This window comes from Calonectris borealis, chromosome 3 (assembly GCF_964195595.1).
Source record: "Calonectris borealis chromosome 3, bCalBor7.hap1.2, whole genome shotgun sequence".
Classification (NCBI taxonomy): Eukaryota; Metazoa; Chordata; class Aves; order Procellariiformes; family Procellariidae; genus Calonectris; species Calonectris borealis.
This window is the reverse complement of record NC_134314.1, coordinates 3,952,244-3,978,175: the sequence shown is the minus strand read 5'-3', so window position 1 is coordinate 3,978,175 and position 25,932 is coordinate 3,952,244. Positions and strand designations below refer to the sequence as shown.

Genomic DNA, 25,932 nt, shown 5'->3' with positions numbered 1-25,932 from the left:
TTCCTTTCCTCAAGCCCTGTCTTCCCTAATACTCCACTTTCGCCTATGTGAGGAACTTTTATGTGTTGCTAACTGCTTTCTTCCAAGCTTCCTCTATTTTTTGCCCTCTTCTAATTCTCTCTCTCTCTCTGTCCTTAATCTGCAAAACTTCTTTGACAGAAATATATACAAGTTGCTGTCGGAGGCTGGGCAGAGGTAGCAGAGGGCTTCCTGCTAAAAGGCAATCATTATCTGTGACAGATAATTGCAGAGGTGGATGAAGCCAACAAACAGTCTCCAAGCAGGAGCTCTGCACATCCTTATTTTACACTCTTTTCTTTCTTCTCGCTCTCTTTGTAGTCTCTCTGGGCTCTCTGATGCCTGCTATTTCCTCTGAAATTTTCAGCTGGCTGGACATAGCATCCACAAGTTGTCAGACTGCAAACAGGGCAGCAGACAAAGAAATCTCATGCAGTTGATGTCTCAGATCTCAATCAATGAAGGAGGAGTGCTTTTCCCTCTTAATTTCTTTGATGAGCAGGGGAAACTGGCAGCTACAAACAGTTAGTGATGTAAACTGAATCTTCCAAAACACGCTGATAAACTCCCCCCTGGCAATGCTAAAGATACAGAAACCGCACGCCTGCAACATGACGGGTTGTTCTCAAGACTTGCTGTTGGGGGACAACCACCTTGCAAAACCCCATGGGAAGGTGAAGAAAACTTGAGCTAAGAGTCTTACCTTGTACAGAGGCTTGGTTTAGATGAGGGATGTTGATAAATTGTCTGCCCTTTGGTAGAAATAGAAAGAAAAAAGACAACGTTTATTACTTTGCTGTGTTTGCAGGAAGACCTGCTCTCAGCTTCGCAGATGAGTGGGAGTCTGATCTGGAGCCCACTGTAGTCAGTCAACAGCCCCTGCATCTGGCTCCGAATGTGTCGTGATGGCTTTAGCGCATTTTGCCATGATGTGTTCATAGCTGTCTCGGCAGTCACCTTGAATAATCGTTGGCTCCTCTCTGAATAAAAGCATAAATCTGCTACCCACTCATTTAGACCCTGGTCTATCTAACTCTTATTCACTGATGCCAGATTTCAGATCAATGGGGGATGAGACATGAATGGTCCCATTGAGAAATGACAATTGCAATATTATTTGAAGCAGAAAACCCAGGATATTCTTTGCCATAATTGTCCCAAGGCTCATGAATATCCTTTGCTCCGGGACATGTTCAAAAAATGAAGGCAGTGACTGTATTAGCAAATTAAACAGCAGCAAGGTACTGCAACTCATCTAGGCACACTTTTAAAACGTTGACATGGTCCTTAGTTTGGTTTGGCCCAAACCCTGAGAGTGGCCAGTTGACCATAGATCCTCAGCTGGGATGCAACCACCTTGTTTTGTGGACTAAAAGTTTAATACTATGGAAATGGCCAGGTAGGGTCTGTTGGCCTCTACCCAACTTCAAACACCAATCCTGTGATCAGCCCAAGGTACAGTACCTAGTGACTAATGTGGGTGTTTGACCACTGCCAGGTATTTTTATACACGTGCAAAAGGAGTGAATTACAGACACTGAATTAAAAACATGTAGTGCTTTCTGTCCGCAGCACCCTTTGACTCCTACTTAGCAGCAGTGTGGGGTGGGAGAGCTGCTCACCCACTGTCCTTTCTAATTTAACTGAAAGAAATATGGACTTCCCCTGACATGTGAGAGCTTAGTGCCCATGGCAAAAAAAATAAGTGTCAGAAGGTGATTGATGATACTGTATTTACACTGATAGTAGCTCCTCTCCAGTGAGCTGGAGAGAAGGAAATTTAGGAAAAGAACATCCTATTGGTCAATCTGACATTTGCTGTCATGAAAACTGGACTTCATAACCATGGGAGAACTCAGAAATGAAACGAAAGGAGCAAAAAACATCTCCACCTGTCATCAAAAGCAATGACAGGCAATACCTCCCCCCTCTCAGAGCTCAAGACCTGAGATGGTTCTCACATGACAGTTGCACCTAGAGTTTTGCTTGTGCTGGCTGCTGGATGCAGTGCTGACAAGCACAAGAAAAGGGAAAACAGCTTCGTGTCCTCTGTACAGCAACAGACAGATAGATAACATGATTTCCAAAGTTTAAACAAGGAGTTTGGGTCTCCTAAATCCTGACCCAGAGTCTTACTGATCAGTGTCCATGCGAGCAGAGGCCAAATGAATTCAAAGGGAGCAGCACATACTCAGCATTCCTGATTCTCAGCCCAGCCCAACACAGATTAGTTGTAGACCCTCTTTAGTGAACCTGTTGTCCTCCCTGACGGTAAAGTTTCCATTGCGGTTTGCAGCTTTGAATCTTAGCCTGAATCTGACCCATCTTTCTGCTGTTTGCAAGTCAGCAACATCAGCTTGGGTTGCAGAGTGCTGAGGGCAGCAGCCCTCTCTAAGAGATATGGGGTCAGCTCAGAGGACTTGTGTCTAAGGGATGGTGGCCTCTTGCACCTTCTCTCCCTGGCCGCTGCCCTGTTCTCCAGTCCAGCCCACGCAAATAATTTTGCCAGGCTCAACATGACATAGCCTTTCAGAGCACCACCATCCCACCACTCAGACAATTCAAGGCCATAACATATTCCCAAAGAGAAAATGGAATCTTTTCTGACAGAGAAAAAACCTAGAGCAAGAAAGGGTTGATTAAACAGTTCACCCTGTATTAAGCATCTCGTGGGGAGAAGACAGGCATAAACATTTGTTTTCTGCCCTTTGAACAACATTTCCCAATTTTTGACCCAATTTTAGGACATAGAAGTACTCAAGTTCCTGCTGGCACACACAAGGATTGTCTGCATCACTCCAGACATTAACTGAGCTGTGTAGGACCCCAAAAGGACACAAAACTGTAGGCTTACCTTGTGTGGGGCAGGAGGAGGTTTACTCTTGTTTTTTGGGTTGCTTCCAGAAGTGTGTTTCTCATTGGACATCAGCTGATTTTTGCTCCCAAGCAACCCCATCCTGGAATGACCAGAAATGACTTTTTAATATCACTGCTCTTGGGAAAAGGGACAGGACCCAAGGGACAAAACAGTCTTCTCATTCATGAAGAACAAGTTGGAGAAGAAGAGAATGCAGAGCAATGGGACAATGGAGAAAAGAGTCTAAAATCGTTCCTTCTACAGTCCTCCTACTACCTTGGACCTCGTGAACCCCATAGTTTCTGTTCCCACACAACTCTGGTGTTTTACACTTTGCAGATGAGGCTCAGACAGACATTATAAGTCACCAGAAAAAAATGAGCACAAGTGACTGCTTTCGATATGTCCCCTCTCCGATGCAGAAATCCCCAGCTGGCATTAAGCAGACTTGCTCCAGAGCTGGGTGATGCCACACGCATGCACTGCTGGAGGGTTGAAAAGGGGATGCTGGAGATCCTGGGGAATATCACCGTGCTGAGCTGTTCAGATGTGTCAGGGCTTCAAGAGTGTCACGCAGGCCCCAGACCAAGACCAAGCCCTACCCATGCTGCTCAGCACTTTCTGTAGGTCGTGTCCCTCCCATGCAGCAAGAGCAGCACACAGATGTGGTAGCTATCTGCGTGGTACAGTCCCACCCTTCCTTGCACTTGAGCAGCACAGACACACACTCAGCTTGTCCATGAAGGCATGGGTTTTGATGGGACACTTTGGAGGACCACAAGAAGCTTAGGGAGTCAAATATAGTGTAGCTTGCATCCATCCTGCCTGTAAAGTGTGGGCCTAGGGCTTGACTCAGTTGTCCATCTGCAGTGCCCTAGTACCTTTTGATGTGCCCTGGGGTCTCACAAGGTTTGGATCTCCCATACGTCATGGATTATGTTTCCCAACCCCATGTATGTGTGTCTCAGACATTCTGGACACCTCGAGGAGCACTAGACACTAATGAATCAAACCCTTTCCATGGGCTATCCTCTGGTTCACACTAGGGTTTCCACACTTGTGCTTGAAGGTTGGTTTAACTTGCAGCCAAGAAATGTAATTTCATCTCTGGTCAATACTTGTAGCATAATACTGGATCTGGGTAGCCAAGATAGCCAAACCATGGCAAACTCGGCCTGCTCAGCCCCCTGAAAAAGTAGGGAGCAGTTGAAGCCAACATTACTGAAATGTTGTTGCCACGGGTATATAAGATATCTACACCATCCAGCACCAAATTCTGCCCCAGACCCTGCTTTGAACCAAAAGCATTGAAAGGTGTGGGCTACAGGTCCAAAAAAAAAAAAAACCCAAACCCCTGAATACTTGTAGCTCAGCAAAGACACGTTGGCTCCTGTTCTTGCCTCAAGATGCCTCAAGATCTGCAATGAACATGGAGGATTGGGGACTGGAGGTCCAGCGACCAATGTGGTTAGTCAGTTCCCCCAAATGTCAGTCTGGCGCTGTGTCGTGATAGTCAGACTCCAAAAGATGTCTTCAAAAAAGCTTCCAGCAAACCAGACTTGTGGGAAAAAGATATTCCAGTAAAAGCAACTTTTTTTGCTTTCTAGTATATACCTAATATTTCAAAAACTGGGACTCTGAAATGAGGTTTCTAACAGAGCCATCCCAATATTTTCAGGTGTTATTTTTCTAAAATATCTTCTCCCTTCTGCCTCATTTTTATTTGCACTGATAAAGTGAGCAAAATTGAAGGAATTGGTGAAATATTTCAGGATAGCCCAATGCACATTTTTCCCCCCAGTCAAAAATTTTTCAGCATCCAAACTTCTCTGAGCTTTTCTTTGACCTGAGTTTACAGATGGCCCATCCATCTGTATCCAGGTCTCAGCACCGCTCCGGGCACTGACAACACAGGGGGGAAGTTTTGCCTACTAAATCAGCCGCAGCAATTCCTGCAGTAAGTTCATTTTAATTTGGCAGCCTCCCGTCCAGGTTGCTTCGGTTGTCATGCGATGTCTCATGATTTATTAAGTGAGCTTTTCCTGCTCTGCCACTTGCAAGTTGGTGGAAGATAACTTTGGGCTGGGATTTTTGATTCTGAATGGTGTTATTTGCCAGGATAGTAAGTAAGAGTAGCTGGAGTTCCCTTTTCACCCAGGGAACTGCAAGGTATCGTTTTAAGTCAAGGCTGGATGATAGACAAGTTTTAAGTATCACTCATTACCAACCATGAAAGGCACAGGGCCTACCTATGTGTTGGACATCTATCTACGGTCCTTATTACTATCTCACTGGAGCATCTCAGGGTCTTTGATATACTCTGCTTGTGAATGGGAGATACAGACGTGGCAATTGCCGTCTTTTCGGCAGAGTCAGGGGACGTGAGATATAGCACGAGTCGGCAATATGCTTCAACCTCCAGTCCTGTCACCAGGATGGTGGATGCACATTTTGGGGTTTCGAGTTGCCCTCAGTGACGGCACTGGTGGGGCAGAGTGGGAAAGAGCATGGAGGAAAGTCAACCTCAGCAAGCCCCATGAGGGGCTTGTGGCCATCCCAACTCCTCTGACAGGGTTTGAGAGGAGTGAGGACCATGCCCTAACTTGTGCATCTCCCCATTGTGCTTCTGTGTCCAGGGGGACATTGCAACCTTTTCTACACCACGCTGAGACTGGAAACACCTCTCTGCATGTTTGCACAAACTGAGATTTCTCCTCACATGCATGTATCGAAAACACATCCGTGCAAAGCGGCACAGAGAAGTGAACAGCATGTCCCAGCACGGGCGGGAAATGGAACCGGTGAAAAGTCTCCCACAAAGGTCACTTGCTCCCACCCACGCACAAAAAATGTTAGCACAGCTCTGGGTATTCACAGTCCCTATGAAATCCACCAGTCATGCCCTCCATGTTGCCTCTGCAGCCTTTGGCAGCCAACGCGACCATCCTTCATGCCAGCAGGTGCTATACAAAATCCCAAAATAGCGCGGCAGAAAAATGTCCTTAGATGCGGAGAGCTGCTGGTGAGCTCCCAGCCCACAGCTGGTGGAGTTTTCATTTTTTAAAAAGTAATTTTTTTTTTTTCCCCCAAAAAAAAGGTGGTTGAGTTGAATGTACATTGTTCCGCAGTGTTTCTGCTTCTGATTAATGTTTTTTAAAATTAGCTTCAAAAAAATAGTTTGAGAAAAGCAACTGATAGTTCTCCCAGCCATTTTTGTTGGGTTTTTTGTTTGTTTTTTTTTTTCCCCAGTGGAAAAGAGTACTGGGGAGAAAACAGTTACTCAGAAAAGCATGAAAATTTCCTTTTGTGAATTTACAGTTTTTCGCATCTAAAAATGCTTGTTTATTTTTAATAATTGAGAGTGGAGAAACTCATTTCCTCAACTTTACTCAAGTTCAAAAAAAGAAGATTTACAAAACAAATTCTTTTTAAAGCAACCAGAAATCAAAACAGAACAAAAAAATTTTAAGGCAACGCAAAATTTTTCTGTATGCTTGAAAAGATTTAGCAAAAAATAGTCCAGCTTAGCTGCTGATAAGTTTTGAATAAAAATATTTGACGCAGAGTTCTTCCTGGGAGAGTCAAGCAAGCCCTTGCTGAAGAAGTCAATAGACACCATTAAGGTGAGCTCTGTGTAGCATCCAGCTCTGAACACGTGTGGACATGCATGTCACAGAAACGCTGCACGCTTGTATAGGACCTCTGCAACATGCTGTGTGCCCCACGTTGCAGGATGACAGAAGGCAGTTTTAGTAACCTTCAGAGGGGCAGCTAAGGTGACATTTTGGCTAGCGAGAGCTGGATGCAGGTACAGATGTTCCTGCAGCAATGGGCCAAGGGGAGATCTTCTGAAGATCCCACCACAAGGCCCTGCTCCAGCAATGCTTCCACTGGCATTTGGATAACATCTTCGTGGTGGAGAGAAAAGAATGTGACTAGATGTCCTATCACTCGCCCATCTTCAAAGAGGGTTGGAGAACATACCCTACAGGAGCAACCCATGAAGCTGAACTTGGAACTCCAGGGGGACCAAGGTCCAGTAGAGGTAGACACAAGTCTTTGTTGACCACAGGCTTTGGAGACCTGCCTTGCCCCTATGCTTAACATGTTTTGAGTGCCCAGGGTGGGCTAAAGCAAACAGGACAGTGTCGAATTGGACCTGCTGCATGCACTTACTCCTTTTGTTGCAGCAGATCAGAGGGTAGGGTGGAGGTACCCGGGCTAAGCCAAGTGCTGCAAGCATTTGCCCATCTCATCTTTACGGTAAGCAGCCCTGCACCATGGGCACACCATCTACTGTGGTTGGCTGGTTTCCGCTACCAGAGCAAGAGTGCTCAAAAGTTGTTTCTGATGTGAATGCAGCAATGTCTTCTGCCACAGGGATGTGGATGACACAGACGAACAGCCTTGGGATTGCATGGGTGGGTGTGGGGAAAAAACAAGACAGAATCTAGCAGAAAAGCAGAAGTCTCGGCTCATCATTTGCCTCACCCTCATGAAACTGTGCCATGGAAAAATAGGTTAAGACACAAGCAAGCCAATAGCGTTTCACTGTGAGGGCAGCTCCAAAAAACCCCCCAAGCCCAGTGTAATCACAAAATGAGCCCCCTTTCCGTTCAGATTCTAGGGTGGGTCCAACAAAGTGTTTTCATAGTTCACCAAGATTAGATATTTCACTTCATTTTAAAACTCCAGAATGTCTTTTTTAAGAAAACACATTTTAAAAGGAAATGGCATTAAAACCCCTAAAAAAATTACTTTGAAAATGCAGATATAGCCAGTTATGAAGGGTTTTAAATGCTGAATTTCTCTTTGCAAGTCCTCGCCCTTCCAGAAAGAATTGCTGAAATCAGCTCACTTTGGTTACAATAATTTAAGTATTTCAGATTTGCATTTTTGCATCAGCAAGGAGCAAAAAAGTTAAGTAGAAAAAAAAATTTGCCCCAGTTCTAGGCACATCCCAGATGCATTAAATTCTCTTTTTCCTCAATAAAATAGCTCTTCAATACATTTCCCGACCTGGCACCCACGATCGCTTTGCAAGACACAATACCGGAGAATTACTGAAGATCTTGGTGAGATCAGCTACTTAAATAGGAATGAAGATTTGCTACCAAAGCGTTTTCTAATCTGACTGTTTTCTACTTTTGCTGGGTTTTGGTCAAGTTCTTTTTATATTTTTTTTTAAATGATTAGCGGCTTTGTTGCTAGGAGGTGGTGGTTAGAAGATAGCTACAAACAACTGTGCAAACAGCACTGACAATGCAGAAGGTCAGAGGCAAAAGGTGGAGGCTACAGCCACCATCTTCTAGGACACAGTGGCCAATGTCTTGCTGAAGACCTCTCCCTGCAAGTGGGAGGGCAGTGAGACCTCCTGCGATGATATACACAGCGCTGGGTCTCTGGCTAACATCAGGGGGACTTTCATAGCCAAAAGCTGCTGCTCAGTAGGACCAGGCTGTGCGAGGAGGAATTCTAGGGAATTATAGGGAAAATGTGGGCCCTCTCCAGAACAAAATGGGAGACCTGGTTACCTGGGATACAGAGAAGGTGGAAGTACTCAATGACTTTTTTGCCTCGGTCTTCACCTGCAAGTGCTCGAGCCTCACCGCCCAAGCCACAAAAGGGAAAGGCAGGAACTGGGAGAATAAAGAGCTGCCCACTGTAGGAGAAGATTGGGTTCGAGACCATCTAAGGATCCTGAAAGTGCTGGAAAAGGGGAAACATAACTCCCATTTTTAAAAAGGGAAGAAAAGAAGACCCGGGGAACTACAGGCCAGTCAGTCTCACCTCTGTGCCTGGGAAGATCATGGAACAGATCCTCCTGGAAACTATGCTGAGGCACATGGAGGACAAGCAGGTGATTCAAGACAGCCAGCATGGCTTCACCAAGGGCAAGTCCTGCCTGACCTACCTAGTGGCCTTCTGTGATGGAGTGACTACATCAGTGGACATGGGAAGGGCTACCGATGTTGCCTACTTGGACCTCTGTAAGGCAGAGACACGGTCCCCCACAACATCCTTCTCTCTAAACTGGAGAGGTATGGATTTGATGGGTAGACTGTCCGGTGGGTGAGAAATTGGTTGGATGGACACATCCAGAGGGTAGTGGTCAACAGCTCAATGTCCAGATAGACGTCGGTGACAAGTGGTGTCCCGCAGGGGTCCGTATTGGGACTGGTACTGTTTAATATCTTCATCGATGACATAGACAGTGGGATTGAGTGCATCCTCAGCAAGTTTGCAGATGACACCAAGCTGAGTGGTGCGGTTGACATGCCTGAGGGACGGGATGCCATCCAGAGGCACCTGGACACGCTCAAGAAGTGGGCCCGTGTGAACCTCATGAGGTTCAACAAGGCCAAGTGCAAGGTCCTGCACCTGGATCGGGGCAACCCCCAGTATCAACACAGGCTGGCGGATGGAGGGATGGAGAGCAGCCCTGCCGAGAAGGACTTGGGGGCACTGGTGGACGAAAAGCTGGACATGAGCCGGCTATGTGCGCTCGCAGCCCAGAAGGCCAACTGTATCCTGGGCTGCATCACCAGCAGCGTGGCCAGCAGGTCGAGGGAGGGGATTCTGCCCCTCTGCTCTGCTCTGGTGAGACCCCCCCTGCAGTGCTGTGTCCAGCTCGGGGGTCCTCAGCACAGGACAGACAGGGACCTGTTGGAGCGGGTCCAGAGGAGGCCACCAAAATGATCAGAGGGCTGGAACACCTCTGCCATGAGGACAGGCTGAGAGAGCTGGGGTAGTTCAGCCTGGAGAAGAGAAGGCTTCGGGGACACTTTATTGCAGCCTTTCAGCACTTAAAGGGGGCTTATGAAAACGATGGGGACAAACTCGTTAGCAGGGCCTATAGCGACAGGACAAGGGGAAATGGTTTTAAACTAAAAGAGGGGAGATTCAGACTAGATAGAAGGAAGAAATTTTTTGCAATGAGGGTAGTGAAACCCTGGCACAGGGGTAGATGCCCCATCCCTGGAAACATTCAAGGTCAGGTTGGATGGGGCTCTGATCAATCTGATCTAGTGGAAGATGTCCCTGCCCATGGCAGGGGGATTGGACTAGATGGCCTTTGAAGGTCCCTTCCAAACCAAACTATTCTATGATTCTATGATTCTATGATTCTATAGCAATGCAGAAAGAGCTGGAGAGCCTGGAGCAAGAAGCATCATGGGTTTTGCTGGGGAGTGAAGCAGATGTTGCATGTTGCATCCTTGCTGGAGAACTAGGAAAGTCATATTGGCAATATTCAGATCCCATCCAGTCCTGGTCCTTGTTGGATAAATATACCAAGTTGTATTTGTGCTTGCATTAAGGCCTCTTTCAAACACTCTGGCCCATGTAAAAGGTCTTTGAGGGAGCAAGAAGGGCAACCCCCAGGAACAGCCAGGCTCTCCAGCTAATGCTGGTGAGGTACTAATGTTGGTGCTGTGCTGCTGCAGGTCCCAGTTTCTAGCACAGCCGGTGTGGCCAAACTGGTCTTGGCAATGTCTGTCCCTTGCCAGCCCAAGGCAGTCGGAGGACAAATCCAGGAGCTCTGTGCTCCTGCTACGTACCCCTCACCGAGGGGTACATTGCAGAAATGAAATTGGAGTCCTTTGGCTTATTTTGGAATCTCTTGCTGCAATCCCAACCAGTTTGCCATTTCCATTGCAGCTTAAGTCTGCCCTGAATCTTAGGCCATGCTTTGCAGATGAACCTGGTCCCAAGGAAACCAACCAAGCTGAAAATCTGGCTGTTTCAAGCCTTTCTGAAGAGCTGGGACACCCCGTGGGAGAAGGCTGTGTGTGAGGTTGGGGGGTGGGAACGCACAGATTTCCAGGACCCTGAGTTTAAGCAGATGCAAAAAGTTTCTTGACAAGGGGGAAAAAAAAAAAAGAAAAAAAGATAATAAAAGTTTCTTGCTCTCTCCAGAAGAAGAAAACAGCCTCCTGTTGCCAGAGTGGTCATTCACTAATCAAAACATCTGTCTGGAGGAAAAATGGCTGCTTACATTGAGCATTGCGCCCTGCTGGAACCTGGCAGATGCTCGGCTGGGCTGCAAGAGGCTGTGGGCCAGGAAGGAGAGCCAGGGCTCAGGGTCCCAGGGTGGGGAAAGAGCAGGAGGGCAGTGCTTATCCCACCTCCCTTAAACATGCTTTCCTCATGAGCTCACCCCAGGTGTTGCATCAGCCAGGTGGGATGTCTGCTGGGGATGGCTCTGTGGGACCTGAGGTCCTGCAGCACAGGGAGGTGGGATGCACTGGAGGGGGAAGGATGAGGATGGGGCCAGGAGGAGCAGGCACCTGTCTTTGGGTACCTGGAGCATCTCTGGACTTCTTCAGGTGTGAGAGGTTTTATCATGAAACTGTATTGCTCCGTGGCAATTTCTGCAGTGGCTGGAATTTCAACCCAAATTTCAACTCAAATCTATCTGCTGCCCAACGCAGGTGTGGGCCAGACTTGTGGGTGGGCTATGGGCAAGTTGGGGCACAGCAAGGAGAAATCCTTTCTGGAGGCCATCCCTAACTGAGGTCTAAGTCCTGTGGAAGTGGGCACAGCCCATGCTTGCTTGGCCAAAATCCATGATGCTCTGTTTTACAGTGCTTTGTGGGCACATCATGGTGGTCTGCAGGGATGTGGGGAGGTCTTGGCCCTCACAGCCCTGGGGACACGAGGAGATGGATGGGGTGTCCCTCCACACCTCTGTGTGTGCCTGCCCACATTTCTGCCCTGGGAAAGATCCTTCCCAGAGGCCCTGCATCCCAGTGGCTGCCTTTTCCTAGCAAGGGGACAGCATTTATTGGGACCTATTAGCCATGTCCCAAGAGGAGCAATGAAGCTGGTGGCAGGCAGGTGCTCAGGCACTCAATGCTGTCAGAGACCCGCTCCTTGGATCAGGTCTCATTGGGAATGATGCTCCCTCCCACCATGCTCAGATGAGGCAAAGGGCTGTATGAAAAGATGTACAATCCCAGTTTCCCACCTGAACACCTCCAACTGCTTGGAAAGCCATCTCAGAAATAGCTACTGGATGCCAGAACCCTTCCCCTACTTGTCACAGCTGTGTCCAGCTCCGGCCAGCCTTCCCCACACATATACCCTCTCTTCCCCCCTCCAGGCCCTGGGGGGAGAGGGGAGGATGGGAGTACCAGGGTGTGCACGCCGGGCGCTTATTTGTCCTCCTCTCCTTTTGCAGTAAACCAAGGGAACAGCATCCCTGGAAACCATCCCTCGGGGCTGGATCTTAGCAGCCGCTGGGTAGTGCCCCCATCATCTCTCTACCCCACAGATCTTGGAGAAGGGAAACAGGGCAGGGGGGGCATCACGTGCGGGAGGGATGGGAGAGAGGAAGAGGACATAGAAAAACCTGCTGGGCTTCTCCCCACCCTCAGGGGAATGTGGATGGGGGTGGGATGTTCCCTACTTGCCTGCTTCCTACGCAGCTGCTCCTGGAGACACGATCCGAGGACGGATGAACCACTGACCCGACCCATGACAGATGCTCCATGGGGCTGAGGACCCTTGCAGAATTTCTCTGTTAGAGACCTCTGGCTCCCACCACGTTCACACCATCCATGGGACTGACTGCCCAGATTGCAGGAGCAGCCTGATTTTGCAAATGCTTTTAATGGGCTTTCTTTTTTTAATCAGGTCTTTGTGTCAGAACTGACTCTTTTCTTCCCCCCAAGGATTCCTTGCTCTATTTTGAATATAAAAATGATCATCTGGGAGGGGGTGGGAGTTGCACTTCCCAGACAACCTGGCCAATGAAAATAGCAGCGAGGAAGGCGAGAAACCCAAAGAGAATCCAGACACAAAACCCAGCAAAACCCACAAGCTATTAACAGCTGTCATTAAAAACAGCTACAATGGCTGTGAATGGGTTGTGTTTCCACTATGCAAACCACCAAATTTTAGGAAACAGCTGAACAAACTGGCTTTGCAATGTTCTTTCCTTTCTGTGATTAAAAAAAGACCTTTTCAGATGAAATGTGTCTTGTTCCAGTGAGCCCCAACCCTCTATGAACCTACTCAACTGTAGCGCTGAGGAGGCAGCGTGGTCTAACGAATGAAGACCTGGACAGGGACTTGTGGGTGACTCCGAGGAAGTGACTTTCTCATTCTGCCTCAGCGTGTTCAATGGGGAGATTGAAACGCCTCTGTCTTAGGAGCTAAATGTTGTATAAGGAGCAAGATTTGTTTCTACAAACTCCTGAGGCTTCCTGTAGGGTGCATAAAGAGCTGGCTTCTCTGGGGTGTTTTCAATGTATTTGTTTAAGCTGTTGCAGAGATGAGGCCCCTCAAAAAACCACTGTGTAAACCTCTGCGGGTAATTTCATGACGTCATTTTTGCGTTATATGGGGCAGCAGGAGGGAAGGGACTCTTGGTCTCAGCCACCTCGAGGTTGGAATGACCTCACATAGTTTGTACTTCAGCTGCTCTCACTGAGAAGGACAAACACAAGCTGACATCTGCCGAGTGTGATGCACAACCTAAAGGTCGCCCACACGCTGGTGATGTTGTTTACAGGAGGAAAGGCTTCGCGGAGCAGATCTAAGCTGAGGTCAAGGCGAAGGACCTTTACCAACCATAAGACCCAAGGACAAGATGAGGCTGGCTGAGAACACAATGCTGTGTGAGATGAGAGCAGCTGCTCCAGGATGCACATCCCTGATGCCCCAGCACTGCTCATGGGGCTGTGAAGTTCCCTCTCCGGTAAACTCCCACTGGACGCATGCTATGGAAATCAGCCTTGGCTCTGCAACCACTCTGTGCTCCTGAGAAAGGAAGAAAACCCCGTGGAGGGCTGCAAGGTTGTCTGGGCCATAGGCAGGGGTCTGCAAGTGCTCGGGGGTCACACCATGCCCCTTACCCTAGAGGGTGCTCTGAAGACAACGAGGAGAGACACCCACCCCATTGCCCCTCGGCCAGGTGTGCTGCAGAGTCAGGCCCGCTGTTTGCATACCGAGGAGATACATAAATGAGGAAGCCCTTGCAGATTTGTCAAACTTCTCCATTGCCAGCTTGCATTTTGCCTGCTCAATTCTCCTCCAGCTAAGGGCAGAGCAGAGAGATGGAAGCAGCTGGGTTGGGGCTGGGGAAGGAGAAGACAGCTTCAGGGTTAGCTGGAGTGATTTGAGCTTTAGGGCAGGGGCTCGTCCTTTGGTGGAGAGCACATCTGAGGTACCTGATCTCTCTTCGTTAAGCAAGCTTCACTTCCTATTGCTATGAAAAGGGAAGTTGCTTTTTTAGAAAGCTGCTTGTCATCCACCACTGAGGTAGGAAGGAGGAGATACCATGAGATACAGCAAAGGCTTAGAAATAAGCTAGTGGCTGCCAAGTCATCTTTGGAAACAGGGCGATAGCACAGTGGCTCCACACAGAAACTTGCTTCTGATTTGAGACATGCTCCCGATGCTGACCGTGGGGAAACCCAGCAGCTGCAGCCGGGTTGCTGCAAAGACCCTTCCAGCGACAGCCATGGTTCAAGCAGCTCAGAAGCAAGAAGTAAAAATAAAAAGGATTAGATATGGTGTGGTCTGCTATTGCATCCCGAGAAGGTTTTTTGGTATCTAAGGTACCCTGGCTGTGCCCTTGCACATCACATCCCTTCACCCTTGTGCCTCTTCTGTTTCTTCCAGGCTGGGCATCTCAAGGCCGTGAGATGAGACCTGGAGTGAAGAAGCTCAGGCAGAGAGAGTCCTTCTGCAATTTGCTTACTCAGAAATCATGAAGCAACAGCTCAGGGATATCCTTTGAAAGCAGCTGGAGAGAGACGACTGAGAAAGCATGTGAAAAAGGGCACTAAAAAAAGAGAAAGTCTCTCACATGCAGCTCCCGGGTCACTCAAGATGGGTTCCATCTGCCCCCGCTTCCCCGACCTGAAAGCGCAGGCTGTAATCTCACCCAGCCACTGTCTGGCAGTGGTTTTCACCCTGTTTTCATACATCAGTCCCTAGATGTTCTCCAGTATCTTTGCAGGCCTCTACACAAGTGTGCAAACCCAAGGCTGGCTTGTCTCTGCCATCTTTTACAGTTCCCTATAAGACATGCATGGAGACCAGAGGTCCAGCCCATGTGGTAAATGCCCATGGGCTCTTAGGCTTGCCCATAAGAAAGACCTCTAGGATCCACCACTCCACAGAATGCGAAGAGGGACCAGAAAATGTGGTAGCCTCCCTCCAGATGACCCATAGCCCACCAGGATGAACCCACAGCCAGACACCTACACCGGTGGCCCACTACATAGCCTCCTTTTGCAGCAGCGTCCACTCCCACTGCATTTTATCCACCGAACCAAAAGTGTTCCTGTTAAGGTGTCTGCTGCAGAGGTGATGCCGGCTTTAATCTGAAACCACCAAGAGGGATGAAGGCACCTCTCCTCTTCCAACTGGCCCCCAGGGTTGCTTCCCTATGAAAGTTGGGCAGCTCATTCCCTCCAGATGCTGTTTTCATGGTCTGGCCATGTTTTTCTCTTCCCCCTTAAGAATGAGTAGTCTAATGTACCATCTGAACCTCCCTGTTTCCGTTCCTCTCGCAGATTAAAAGCTTATTTAATGCAATGTACTGTTGCTCCTGGGAGATGCTGATGCATTGTAACCAACCCACCAGCCTCCATTTTGAGCACTTAGACTTTCTGAACAGCATCTTGATGAGTAAAATAGGTGATATTGGGGCTCGTTCTCCCACCCCTCAAAATTAGGTGGCTGCATCCAAACCCCTTGTAGTCCCCATCCCATGCTAGCTCCTGGAGCGTGTTTAGAAACGTCTAGCCTGATTGCTCAGGTTGCACTGCCTGCCTGTTGGGTCTCTGCTTTCCCAGAGGCAGGCTGTCCCTTTTCCCCTGATTTACTATCCTAAACATGTCACCATGTTTGGGATGATACTCAGACACAAGCGCCTTGTGTAGCTCCAGGTACCAGACCACCCCGAGTGCAGGGTGGTGACGGGCTCCCTCACCCATCCCGTGGGCATTGCAGGGCTATCTTGAGGGACTGGGATGAAAATGCAGCAGTGGCTTTGGCTGCTGGTAACTGGGGGATATTCTCCTAGTAGGGACCACGAAGAGATCTTGTCTGGCTCCCGTTAGGAAAAGCCTTTTTGGAGGGAGAATGTGCCTTTTTTTCTTTTTCTTCTTCTCACATATGAATAAGAGGACTAATGAGGAGAAATGCAAACATTTTAAAAAAGACACCTTTCTAGTGACCTCACGGAAGTGTGAATTTCCACTGTTCAGAATCAGTACAACCGCTTGCAGAAAATAGCCACTGGGGAAGCATCTAGCACAGCCTCGAGGCAGGATCAGCCCTCACAAAACCTTGCTGGAGGAGCGTGTGGTCCTTGCTCCCAAGAGCCTGCCCATGCTGGACGTGATGGTGCTGATTCTTCTCTCCTACGCACACCAGTCCTCCCTGCCAGGCTTCCTCTACACTGCTCACACCATGCCTATTCTTGGCTACTTGCAGCAGCCAAGACCCTGCCTTAATATTATTTCACTTTTGAGGCTAGGAAAGAAAAAAATCCCCACCATTTTTTCATGCCTTATTCAAAATTAGAAGATGAGCTTGACTTTCAGAATTAAAAGAATATTCAAAATTCCCTATGGTGCTCGAAGGAGATAGAAACGCAGCAGAACAAGGCCAAACCTTGCAGCCAGGTCTATTGCAGAAGTCATTATTTACAGCACAGAAGTGATGGGGCTGATCCACTCTCAGGTTACCTCATCTTTGATCTGGTCTAATTCTATTGCATCAGAGCCAGAAGAAATCTTATTTCCTCAAGATTCTTGCTTTGCCGATGTCTGTACTCTCACTAGCATTAGCAGGACAGGTTGATGTCCAGGAATTACTGCATTTAAACAACCAGGATTTCTTCTCACCTGGCTAAGACCTCTCTTGTACAGAGTCCCACATTCACGATTCTCTTCTGCGCACAGTTGTTATTCATTGGCAGCCCACCAAGTGACTTTTACACAGAACATTTTTTTCCCACTTTTCCACCAAAATTTCCAGGGAAAAAGGCATTCTATGGGAAATCACCACCCTTGAAAAGGTTCTGTCACAAAAACACCATGCGTATTGGCATCTTTCACTGGAAAAAGAATAATTCCCCATGCAAGCCTGCTATATTAATGTCTCAAGCAGCTGCGGTTTTCTTCCTGTGCTTCTAAAATGGTGAAGGCCAAATATGTAAGAGACAGCCAGGAAAAACTCTTGAGATAAAAGTCAAGTTAAAGCTTTTATATCAATTTCTCCACTTGCTTAATACGACCTTAGTTCTCCCTCCTTCCATCACGTATTGCGGGTGATGCCTTGATTTTTCCATAGATCAAATTTAACCTCTATTCAAAGCCCACTTCTCAAGCATCATGCTCCCATACACATATTTTGAGATGTTCTGCTCCAAATTTTCATGGTTCCAAGCCATTCACCATTAGCAGCTATTCACATAAACATGGGTGCCATCATGGCTCGGGTGTCGGGCAGGCAACCAACTGGTCTGGAAGAAGTCCTGCAGTTCCTCTGCCCGCAGCATTTTGTCAGGGTTTTTCTTTCCTACCCCAGGGTTTCACGGAGAAGAGGAGTATCTTTTTACGAGGACACCTCGTGTGACCTGACGGTCCTTCACCACTAGCCACCATAACCCGGGGAAGCACAGAGATCTGAGAAAAGAGGAGGCTGTGACGTTCTGTGTACGAGGTTACACCATAATGTAGTAAATTGGGACCCCGGGGACCTGGGCACAGGGCCAATCACCCCTTTTGCTTCTTGGCCATAAGGACCCTTAAGCGGATGGCACAAAGATTTTTTTTCAACCAACCTTCATCCACCAAAAGCGTTGCATATTCAACCATCAGTAAGGCAGACCAGACATCCCGGACAACTGAGTAATTTTTCACTCTTCTCCCCTCATTAGGTAACAAAGGATTCATTTGCAAACCATGTGTTTTCCATTTCTGCTCTGTCCCCTACGTGCCTGACACACAGGACGTGAGGAGTCCTGCACACTGCTTTTTGATCAGCAGCACATTTCATGGTTTCCAGAGAAGCAGAAATAATCAGTGAGATTTGGTCAAACTTGGAGAATAATTTTGTAAACACATAAATAAATAAAGAGGGGGAAATGCAGAAGAGAGATTTTGAAAAGCACATTTCACTTAGAATCATAGAATCATAGAATCATAGAATCATAGAATCATAGAATCATTAAGGTTGGAATAGACCTCTAAGATCATCGAGTCCAACTGTCAACCCAACACACCATGCCCACTGCACCATGTCCCTAAGCACCTCATCTACACGTCTTTTAAATACTTCCAGGGATGGTGACTCCACCACTTCCCTGGGCAGCCTGTTCCAAGGCCTGACCACTCTTTCAGTAAAGAAATTTCTCCTAATATCCAACCTAAACCTCCCTTGGCGCAACTTGAGGCCATTTCCTCTCGTCCTATCGCTGGTTACTTGGGAGAAGAGACCAACCCCCACCTCACTACAACCTCCTTTCAGGTAGTTGTAGAGCGCGATGAGGTCTCCCCTCAGCCTCCTCTTCTCCAGGCTAAAGAACCCCAGTTCCCTCAGCCACTCCTCATAAGGCTTGTGCTCCAGGCCCTTCACCAGCTTCGTTGCCCTTCTCTGGACACGCTCCAGCACCTCCATGTCCTTCTTGTCGTGAGGGGCCCAAAACCCAACACAGGATTCGAGGTGCGGCCTCACCAGTGCCCAGTACAGGGGCACGATCACCTCCCTAGTCCTGCTGGCCACACTATTTCTGATACAGGCCAGGATGCCGTTGGCCTTCTTGGCCACCTGAGCACACTGCCGGCTCATGTTCAGCACCCCCAGGTCCTTTTTCTCCGGGCAGCTTTCCAGCCACTCCTCCCCAAGACCACTTCAGAGGTCACGTATATTTCACAGGATGGCAGAAATGTAAGACTGGCCCCTAGAAAGTCATTCATCTGGTGGACCTACATTGCATCTGAGAGACTACTTAACTTGAGCTTCAAAGCTTTCAATGATGGAAATTCCCACTGCTCCCCATGAGTCTATCCCAGCCCTCCAATTCCCATAGCTTTAAAATGACTTCCTAATGATCAGCACTAATTTCCTTCACTGAAAGACCTACAACTGTTTGTCCTGCCCATGGCGGACAAGAAGTTTATTCCTTCCTTCTTCGCAGTGGCTCCAGCAAATGAAGCTACATTCCTTCTTGCAAAAATTCCTCATTGATCACACTTTCCACACCTTTGCTCAACTGTGTCCCTCTCCTTCAGGCATTGATAATTGGGTTTGGAAGTTTGAATAGGCAAGCCCACAATGTTTTCTGAATTAAAACTGACCAACATTAACAAAGGCAAAATTGCTCCGTAAAACCACAGAAACATTGTTCTTCCACTCAGTTGCAACATTTTCTTGGAAAAATTATAATTAGAAACCTATTTTTTATTTCAACACAAGGAGCTGCTGTGTTTTGAGTTTTGTTTTTTGGGGGCATATTTTTGGCTGGCCAGTGAAATGAATTCACGTGGATTTAACCCTGATATGGAAAACAGGCTGACCTCTGAGAAGCACATGGCTTGTCCAGCATGAAATACCAGAGGTCTGGTTTACGTTCGTATTGCATATGTTGTGCCTTAGCATTTATTTTTAAGCAATAACCGTGACCCTGTATATCCTGTTTCGTAGGGGGATGTACTTTCTTTTGAGTTTCACAGTGATGTCCAGTGGTGCAGCCACTTCTTCCACAACAAGGAGCAGGACCCTGAGGCTGTAATCTGTTGCCAAGACCTCTGCCAAGGGCGAATTGCAGCCTTTTTTAATCCCCTCAGCTACTTCTAATCTTGCAATGTGGTGCTGACCTAACAAGGAAGCTGACTTGCACCACATAAAATGAAGCGGTGAATGGAAACTTTGGGGCTGCCGAGGGCTCCAACAGGATTTAGCCCCAGGTATCTTGCTAAATTCTTGCCCATGAATGAACCCTGTGGGCCTGCAGGAAATGATTGACTACAGGGGAGCTCACCCACATGGAGTCAACGCTTGGTTGCCTGCAGAGTCTCGTCAACCGTGGAAGAGCAGTGAGGAAACTCCCTTTTTAACATAGCGAGAATGGAAAGAATGAGGGGAAGGAAGGAAGACAAATAATGATGAAGTAATAGTGTGCCCAAGTGCTCCTACTCTGCTCAACACAGCGCCGTGACCCCCATGCAATCCATGGTGACCTGTTTCCACACCTGACCGAGATAACAAAAAGCCTTGGCTTCACCTAAATACGGCCTCAAGACCTTTTTGGATTCTGATGTGCCCATACAGGTGCCACTGAGAATTGAAGGCTGAAAGGTCACTCAAGAGGAAAGTCACAAAGCAGAAATAAAAGAGCTGATATCCTCGTCTGAAATGGACGCACAGCCCAAATTGTGCAAAAGTGGGATGCTCAGCCTGGGATATCGTGGGCTTATTTAACAGGGGCTGGGGAGCACAGCATCTCAGCTGAGAGCCCAGGGTATAAATGCATGGCAGAACACCCCATGCTGATTATCAGAACACGGAAAGTCATTATAAAAAATGATCAAGAAAAATCTGTAGCACCTTTGCAAAATTTTCACTTAAATATGTCTTGGGTCTTTCCTTCTCCATCAGAAAATTCAGCCTTCGACTTTGTAACCCTCGAGGTGCAGCGATAGCCCTATTTTGGCAGAACAAAACAAGAATGGGCCAGAAGTTTTTTCACAGATTTTTGTGCATCAGTATAATGATAAAGCTGCAGGAGGTCTGGGAGAAAAAAATAAAATGTGGGCAAGAAATCACAAGCTATGCAGCCCTCAAATCTTCTGATAAAAATTACTTAAATCTTGACAGAATAACTAATGGAGCGTATTAATGAGGGTGCTTTTGCTGCCCTGCAGCTGTCCTTTTTTCTTCTTAATTTCCATCTGCCTTCTCTTCTCCAGAAGCAGGGACCACGTGTGCGTGCTCTGCGTGCAGCAGGAACCCTCGCTGCTGACAGTGTACGCACCTTGTCCTGATTTTGCACTTTTAAGGATCCATAATCAATTAAATACCACAGCAGCCCTGCAAGAAAGGCAAGAAATGCCCTCATTTCCCAAGTAGGGTAACTGAAGCACCTTGAAGAGCATTGGCTTGCCAGGCATCGCTGGCCACAAAGCCCTGAGCAAACACCTGAGAAGGTCTGAGATGTAAATACCCCACTACGCTGCAACTGCTCTTCCCTTCCAGAAGTGGCACAGCAAGCAAGGTGGCTTCTGAGATATCCAAGCTCCAAGCTAGAGCACTGTGGAATTTTGAGTCTGGCCTAAATTTTAATCAAGAATGAAAGTTATGGACTTAGTGTAGACTCTACATGTGTGGGGATAGGAAGTGGCCGGGGGAGAAGCAGTAAGTCCATCCTTCCTATAACTCTCCTGAAGATCTCCAACTTGCCAGAAGCTTTGTCCTGTCACTGGTTTTACCAGCTCGAATGGCGGAGCTGGTGAAAACAAAATATTACCTCCGAGGAGACCATCCAACCCATCTGTGGAGCAAAAGAAAGCAAAGGTCCTAAACCCCCAATGTGCCTCTTGGCAGAAGGGGAATTAAAGTCTCAATCCTTCTCTACACTGTGAGCAGCATCCACAGGTTCAAAGCAGCAACGGTTGCTGAGCTGGAGCCTGAACATCCAAAATTCCACCTCCCCTTAAATTCTCTCTCATCTCCAAGGAATTCAGCTGGAAGAAACTAATTCCCCCCTTGCTATTTAAAGGGCTTTCATCTGCTTTTATTTTTTTTAAGAGAAAGAGGTTGATCTGTGCCCAAGAGACAACCTGCCGGGTCAGCGTCTGACTTAAAGCATCAGTCCCATCTCAGAGAGTGCCCCGATTTCAGCACTGAGACACTGCCAGAAGGAAAGAAAGAGACGCACCCTGCCCCAATCTGCAGCAGCCCATTCCCTTGAAGATCCCACTCCAAATTTTTAAGTGCTTAATTACCCCCAGTCCATAGACAATAACCAGAGATGGGCCAAATCTTTAAATGCTCTAAGGGGATGCATCCAATGGAGCTCCGGGCAATAAACAGGCAGCAGGAATGAAGCAAAGTTGCTGGAAAATCGTTTGCACTTACCCGGCAAGTCCTATGTTCAGATTAAATCATATCCCGCTCGATCCTAGTTGTCCACCAGAGTTAAAAAATCCCTTGCAGGGTGCGTATGTGAGAACATAAGCTCTTCTTGATAAGTTTTAATCCTTAGAGCACGTAGAAAGAGAAACCCTAATTCTTCTTGGCGTCGTCAGTTGACTGCTGTTAGTGGTTTCCTGTCGACAACAGCTGAATGACAAATCGAACTGGTTTGTTACACTTATAGCAATTAAGGGCTGGTAGTATAACCACACTGCTCATTTAGCACTAATGTTAGCACGGTATCTACCTTAGAAAAACCGTTACCCGCAAAGGCTCGGCGGGCTATAAAAAGTACCGTCCCACTACAAATGATGCCCCGAATCGCTCTCATTCAGGCTGGTGTGAGCTGAAAGTCATCCCCTGGAGCCACAGGGTGTAAAACTGGTCTGCAAATGGGAGGAGGAATATGGGTCCTTGAGTTTTCTAGATTGGCCCATTCACAGGCTAAGAGCAGTCTGGGCCAATAGCAGGGGTGGAGATATTTATTGCATGCGCTTAACCTTTGGGAGCGTTTATCTCCAGTCAGGTTCTAGTCTGAACAGTTTCCCCTTTTGCAATCATCTAGGTTACGGTGCTGTGAGCTTACTCACTTTCCATTTGAGGTTCTGTTTCTGCTTAAAATCTCATCTGAAGAGAGTGGTCGTGTTCCTCCTCAGAGCTGGCTGCCTTTCGGCAATGAGTACGAGGCAGCTGATGCCGTTTAGGGCACGGGGGGAAGAGAGGTACGGGAGACAGCTGAAAGCACATCCTGATATCTCTTTATCGCTTGTACGTAACATCTTGTAAGATCTGCCTTCCCTCTATTTTGTGCAATTAGCTACTTGCTGTATTGCAAAAAGCTTTGCCTGGGCTGAGCACCCAGTGCCCACCTGGAGCTGTTGTGAGCAGGGATCAGCTCAGATCTCACTGCGCTGGGTTGGTTTGGTGCCTGCTATCCCCAAGGGTCTTTGGGCACCATGCAATACTGTGAAGCTCCATTGTTCTCAATTCCACCCTCACCAGAGAGTTTCAGACCCACCAACCCACCTGAAGGCCAAGAAGCTGATGCGTGTCATCTACTGACCCTGCTGGATTTTGGATAGAGCCTCTGTCACATCAAGACAAGCAGAAAGGCAAGTCAGCCAAAGCTTCATCAAACAGGACAACAGGGATCCTGCCTGAGGCTGGTTGAACAATGGGCTGTTTATCAACTCTTTTTTGAGATGAGGGATGACAACTTTATGTAAGAGAAGGTTGAATCTTGGGTCTCGGTCCTGCAGTTTTAGGTAGCATCGTTGGCTGAGATAACAGCCTCCTGCTGATGGCTGTCTGGGGGTTGAGGACAACCTCCCAACTATGGATCTCTCTGCAATAGCGGCCATCGGGAGTGTTGCAAACGTTTGTCTACGGTTCATTCACTAGGCTGAAAAAACAAGAAAGCAGAAGAATCTAACAAGCAGCAACGTTTCACTTGCTTTCATTTTAATGCCCCAAAAAGGGATCAGTTTGATTCAGGAACATGAAACATCAAACTGCTGGGCTGAAAAAAAAGTCAAAAACAATTACTCATCTTTCATTTTTTGCCCTACACAGAAGCTATTGTCCAGACTCAGTTTGTCAAGCCACCAAGGGTTGAAGTGAAACTGTGTTTTCTGACAATCAGCTACAAATCCAGGAAATTTCACTCAGCTTTTGTCACAGGAGCGAGCAGAAACTGACTCTGACCCTGGCGCGGGTGACAAGGACAGGGACGCTGCAGCTTGTCTCTTCATCATTCATTCATCCCAACCTAAAGCAGGTATCTGAGATGGGCTTTCCTTACCTTTCCCTTCCTTGGCTCAGGAAGCTAAGGAAATGAGTTGAGCATAAACACAAAATTTTTTAACTGAAGTTTGGAGAGATGGTGTCCACCCAAGATGACTCCGCTCTTGTGTTTTTCAGTGAACATGCCTTATTCGGTAGCCAGGTAAGATCGGAGGGGGAATTTTGGGTTCATTAGCAGTTCTGGAAAATAATTTACAACAGATATTTTGGGTGAAAGTGGAATTCAAGTCCTTTTTCCAGCAAAGTAGAGAGGTGGAAAAAACTACATATCAGTCCTGAGGTTTTAAATCTCAGAAGCAAATTATGGGTTGCTGCAATTAATTGGATAAGCAGGTTTATCGAGGGAAGGTCATTACACATAAGCCACTTCAAATCTTTGGAAAAGGTTTTGATTTTCTTTGGAAATGATTTCTCATTCTTCAGGGCTTGGGAACTTTTTTGGAGGTGGAGGGAGGAATAATTCACTAACTCAATATACACACTTGCAAAGTTAGTTCTGTCGTCACCAAATTGATTTCGTTTTACCTATGAAAAAACAGGTGAGCTGAAAATTCCCACTATGATTTCAGTAGGAGTTCAGGCACAATTGTCCTTTGCTTTTGTCTTTGATGTTGACTCACCTGGGAGAAACCCGTGGAGAAAATATCGCTGATACCTTGAGGCAACACACAACGCAAAACACATCACAATGTTCCATGACGGTGAAACTTATGAAATCTGATTTCCTCTCGATGCTTTGGTGTTTAACACCCTGGTGGTGCTCACTGTTCAGCTTGTCCTCTAGTGAGCTTAGTCTCCTCGCTCCTCTGCTCAGCCACCTCTTTGCGTCTTTGAAACATCTTCTCCTTTACCAAACTCAGCTAGAATTCACCAGAAAGTTTACAAGATATTTGGTGGGAGAGGTTGGATAGACCAACAATACCATTGGTTTGGAAATTCAAAGGAAAACAAAATACCAACCTCTGAAAATATTGAGAAAGAAACCTAATGGCTCACAGGGTTGGTATTTGAATGAGGAGGGTCAAGGTTAAGAACTGTTCCAAATAGTGATGAAATATTTACAGCCACTTGCCTTGTTCTTGAAGCACTTCACATGCCACCATCTTTCCCCTGTTTCCCTACTTCACTAGTCTACCTCCACCTACATGCAGGATATATGGTTCAAAAACCAGCTTCCCTCTTGCTTGCACCTGTTTTACTCTGAAATAACCCCAGCACTTTCTGTCACATTATTCCAGATTCCCAGGAGCCCAATTCCTCCCCATGCCACGTCCCAGGAATTGTCAATTAATCTGCATCAGACTCCAGGCTGGGCCTGAAGGCAGAAGTGGACAACCCTTTCCATGGGAAAAGCAATTCCTCAGTCCCAGCATGCACATCATTTCGGCTGGGTGAGGTGTGGATGCTCAGCATCATCCAGAAGCAGAGCAGGACCAAATGCATGGGTGCAGGGGGCTTGTCCTTGCAGTGGACTATTTCCCCTGTGTTGCTCAGAAACCTTGTGCCATCCGAGCTGGGAAAAGACGTCTCTTAAACAAGCTGACCCAGACTAAACAACAGAGCAATACTGAAAAAAGCCAGTCCCTGGTCCCTCAGTGATCCATGGAGATTAGCAGCCAGGTGACCACAACCCTCTGCACATCATCTGTGTTTGCACCGGTTCCCTTGGGGTGACCAGGGGACAGCATTAGCTGGAGACCTGCTGCCCTCTTTAGGTGCCTCTGCCTCATTTCCAGGCTGACTGGCTCCCAGGTGGCCCTCCAATGATGTCAGAGGACTTTTCTGGTACAAGTCCCTCTGCAGGGAGTGGAGGGTGCACCTGACTGGGACAGGATGGTGATGGTTAAGAGCACCACAGCCTCTTCTCCCCATCCCAGCCTGGGCAGGCTGAGCCCCAGGGACCTTGCTTTGGGGGAAAGGCGTTTATTTGGTGACTAACTGAGAAGCAACCATCAATGTTCCTCCAAGATGCTTCCAGCACGTGGTCCCACAGAACGGCCACACTCCCCTGCCGGGAGGTCCAGCTCCTCCATGCTCTGTTGGCAGGATGGCTACAAGGAGAAATTCCCCAAAGCCAGGAGTCAGGGCAAGAAGCA

At 47.5% G+C, this 25,932-nt stretch overlaps 2 protein-coding genes across 2 annotated transcripts in view; both read right to left on the bottom strand.

The window, feature by feature from the left end:
• BLK (BLK proto-oncogene, Src family tyrosine kinase) overlaps positions 1-22,393 on the bottom strand; it is a 47,556-nt gene extending 25,163 nt beyond the window's left edge. Inside the window, exons 1-3 of the mRNA XM_075144865.1 lie at positions 21,977-22,393; positions 2,873-2,975; positions 722-770 (exon numbers count right to left, since the gene is read on the bottom strand). Of these exons, the coding sequence (XP_075000966.1) occupies positions 722-770; positions 2,873-2,974 (151 nt within the window). The 5' untranslated portion in view covers position 2,975; positions 21,977-22,393. The remainder of the gene's footprint in view (positions 1-721; positions 771-2,872; positions 2,976-21,976) is intronic.
• The window catches only part of MTMR9 (myotubularin related protein 9), a 151,308-nt gene continuing 125,407 nt past the window's right edge, over positions 32-25,932 (bottom strand). The window contains exon 9 of the transcript XR_012672849.1: positions 32-43. The gene's annotated coding sequence lies outside the window, so the exon portion shown is untranslated. The remainder of the gene's footprint in view (positions 44-25,932) is intronic.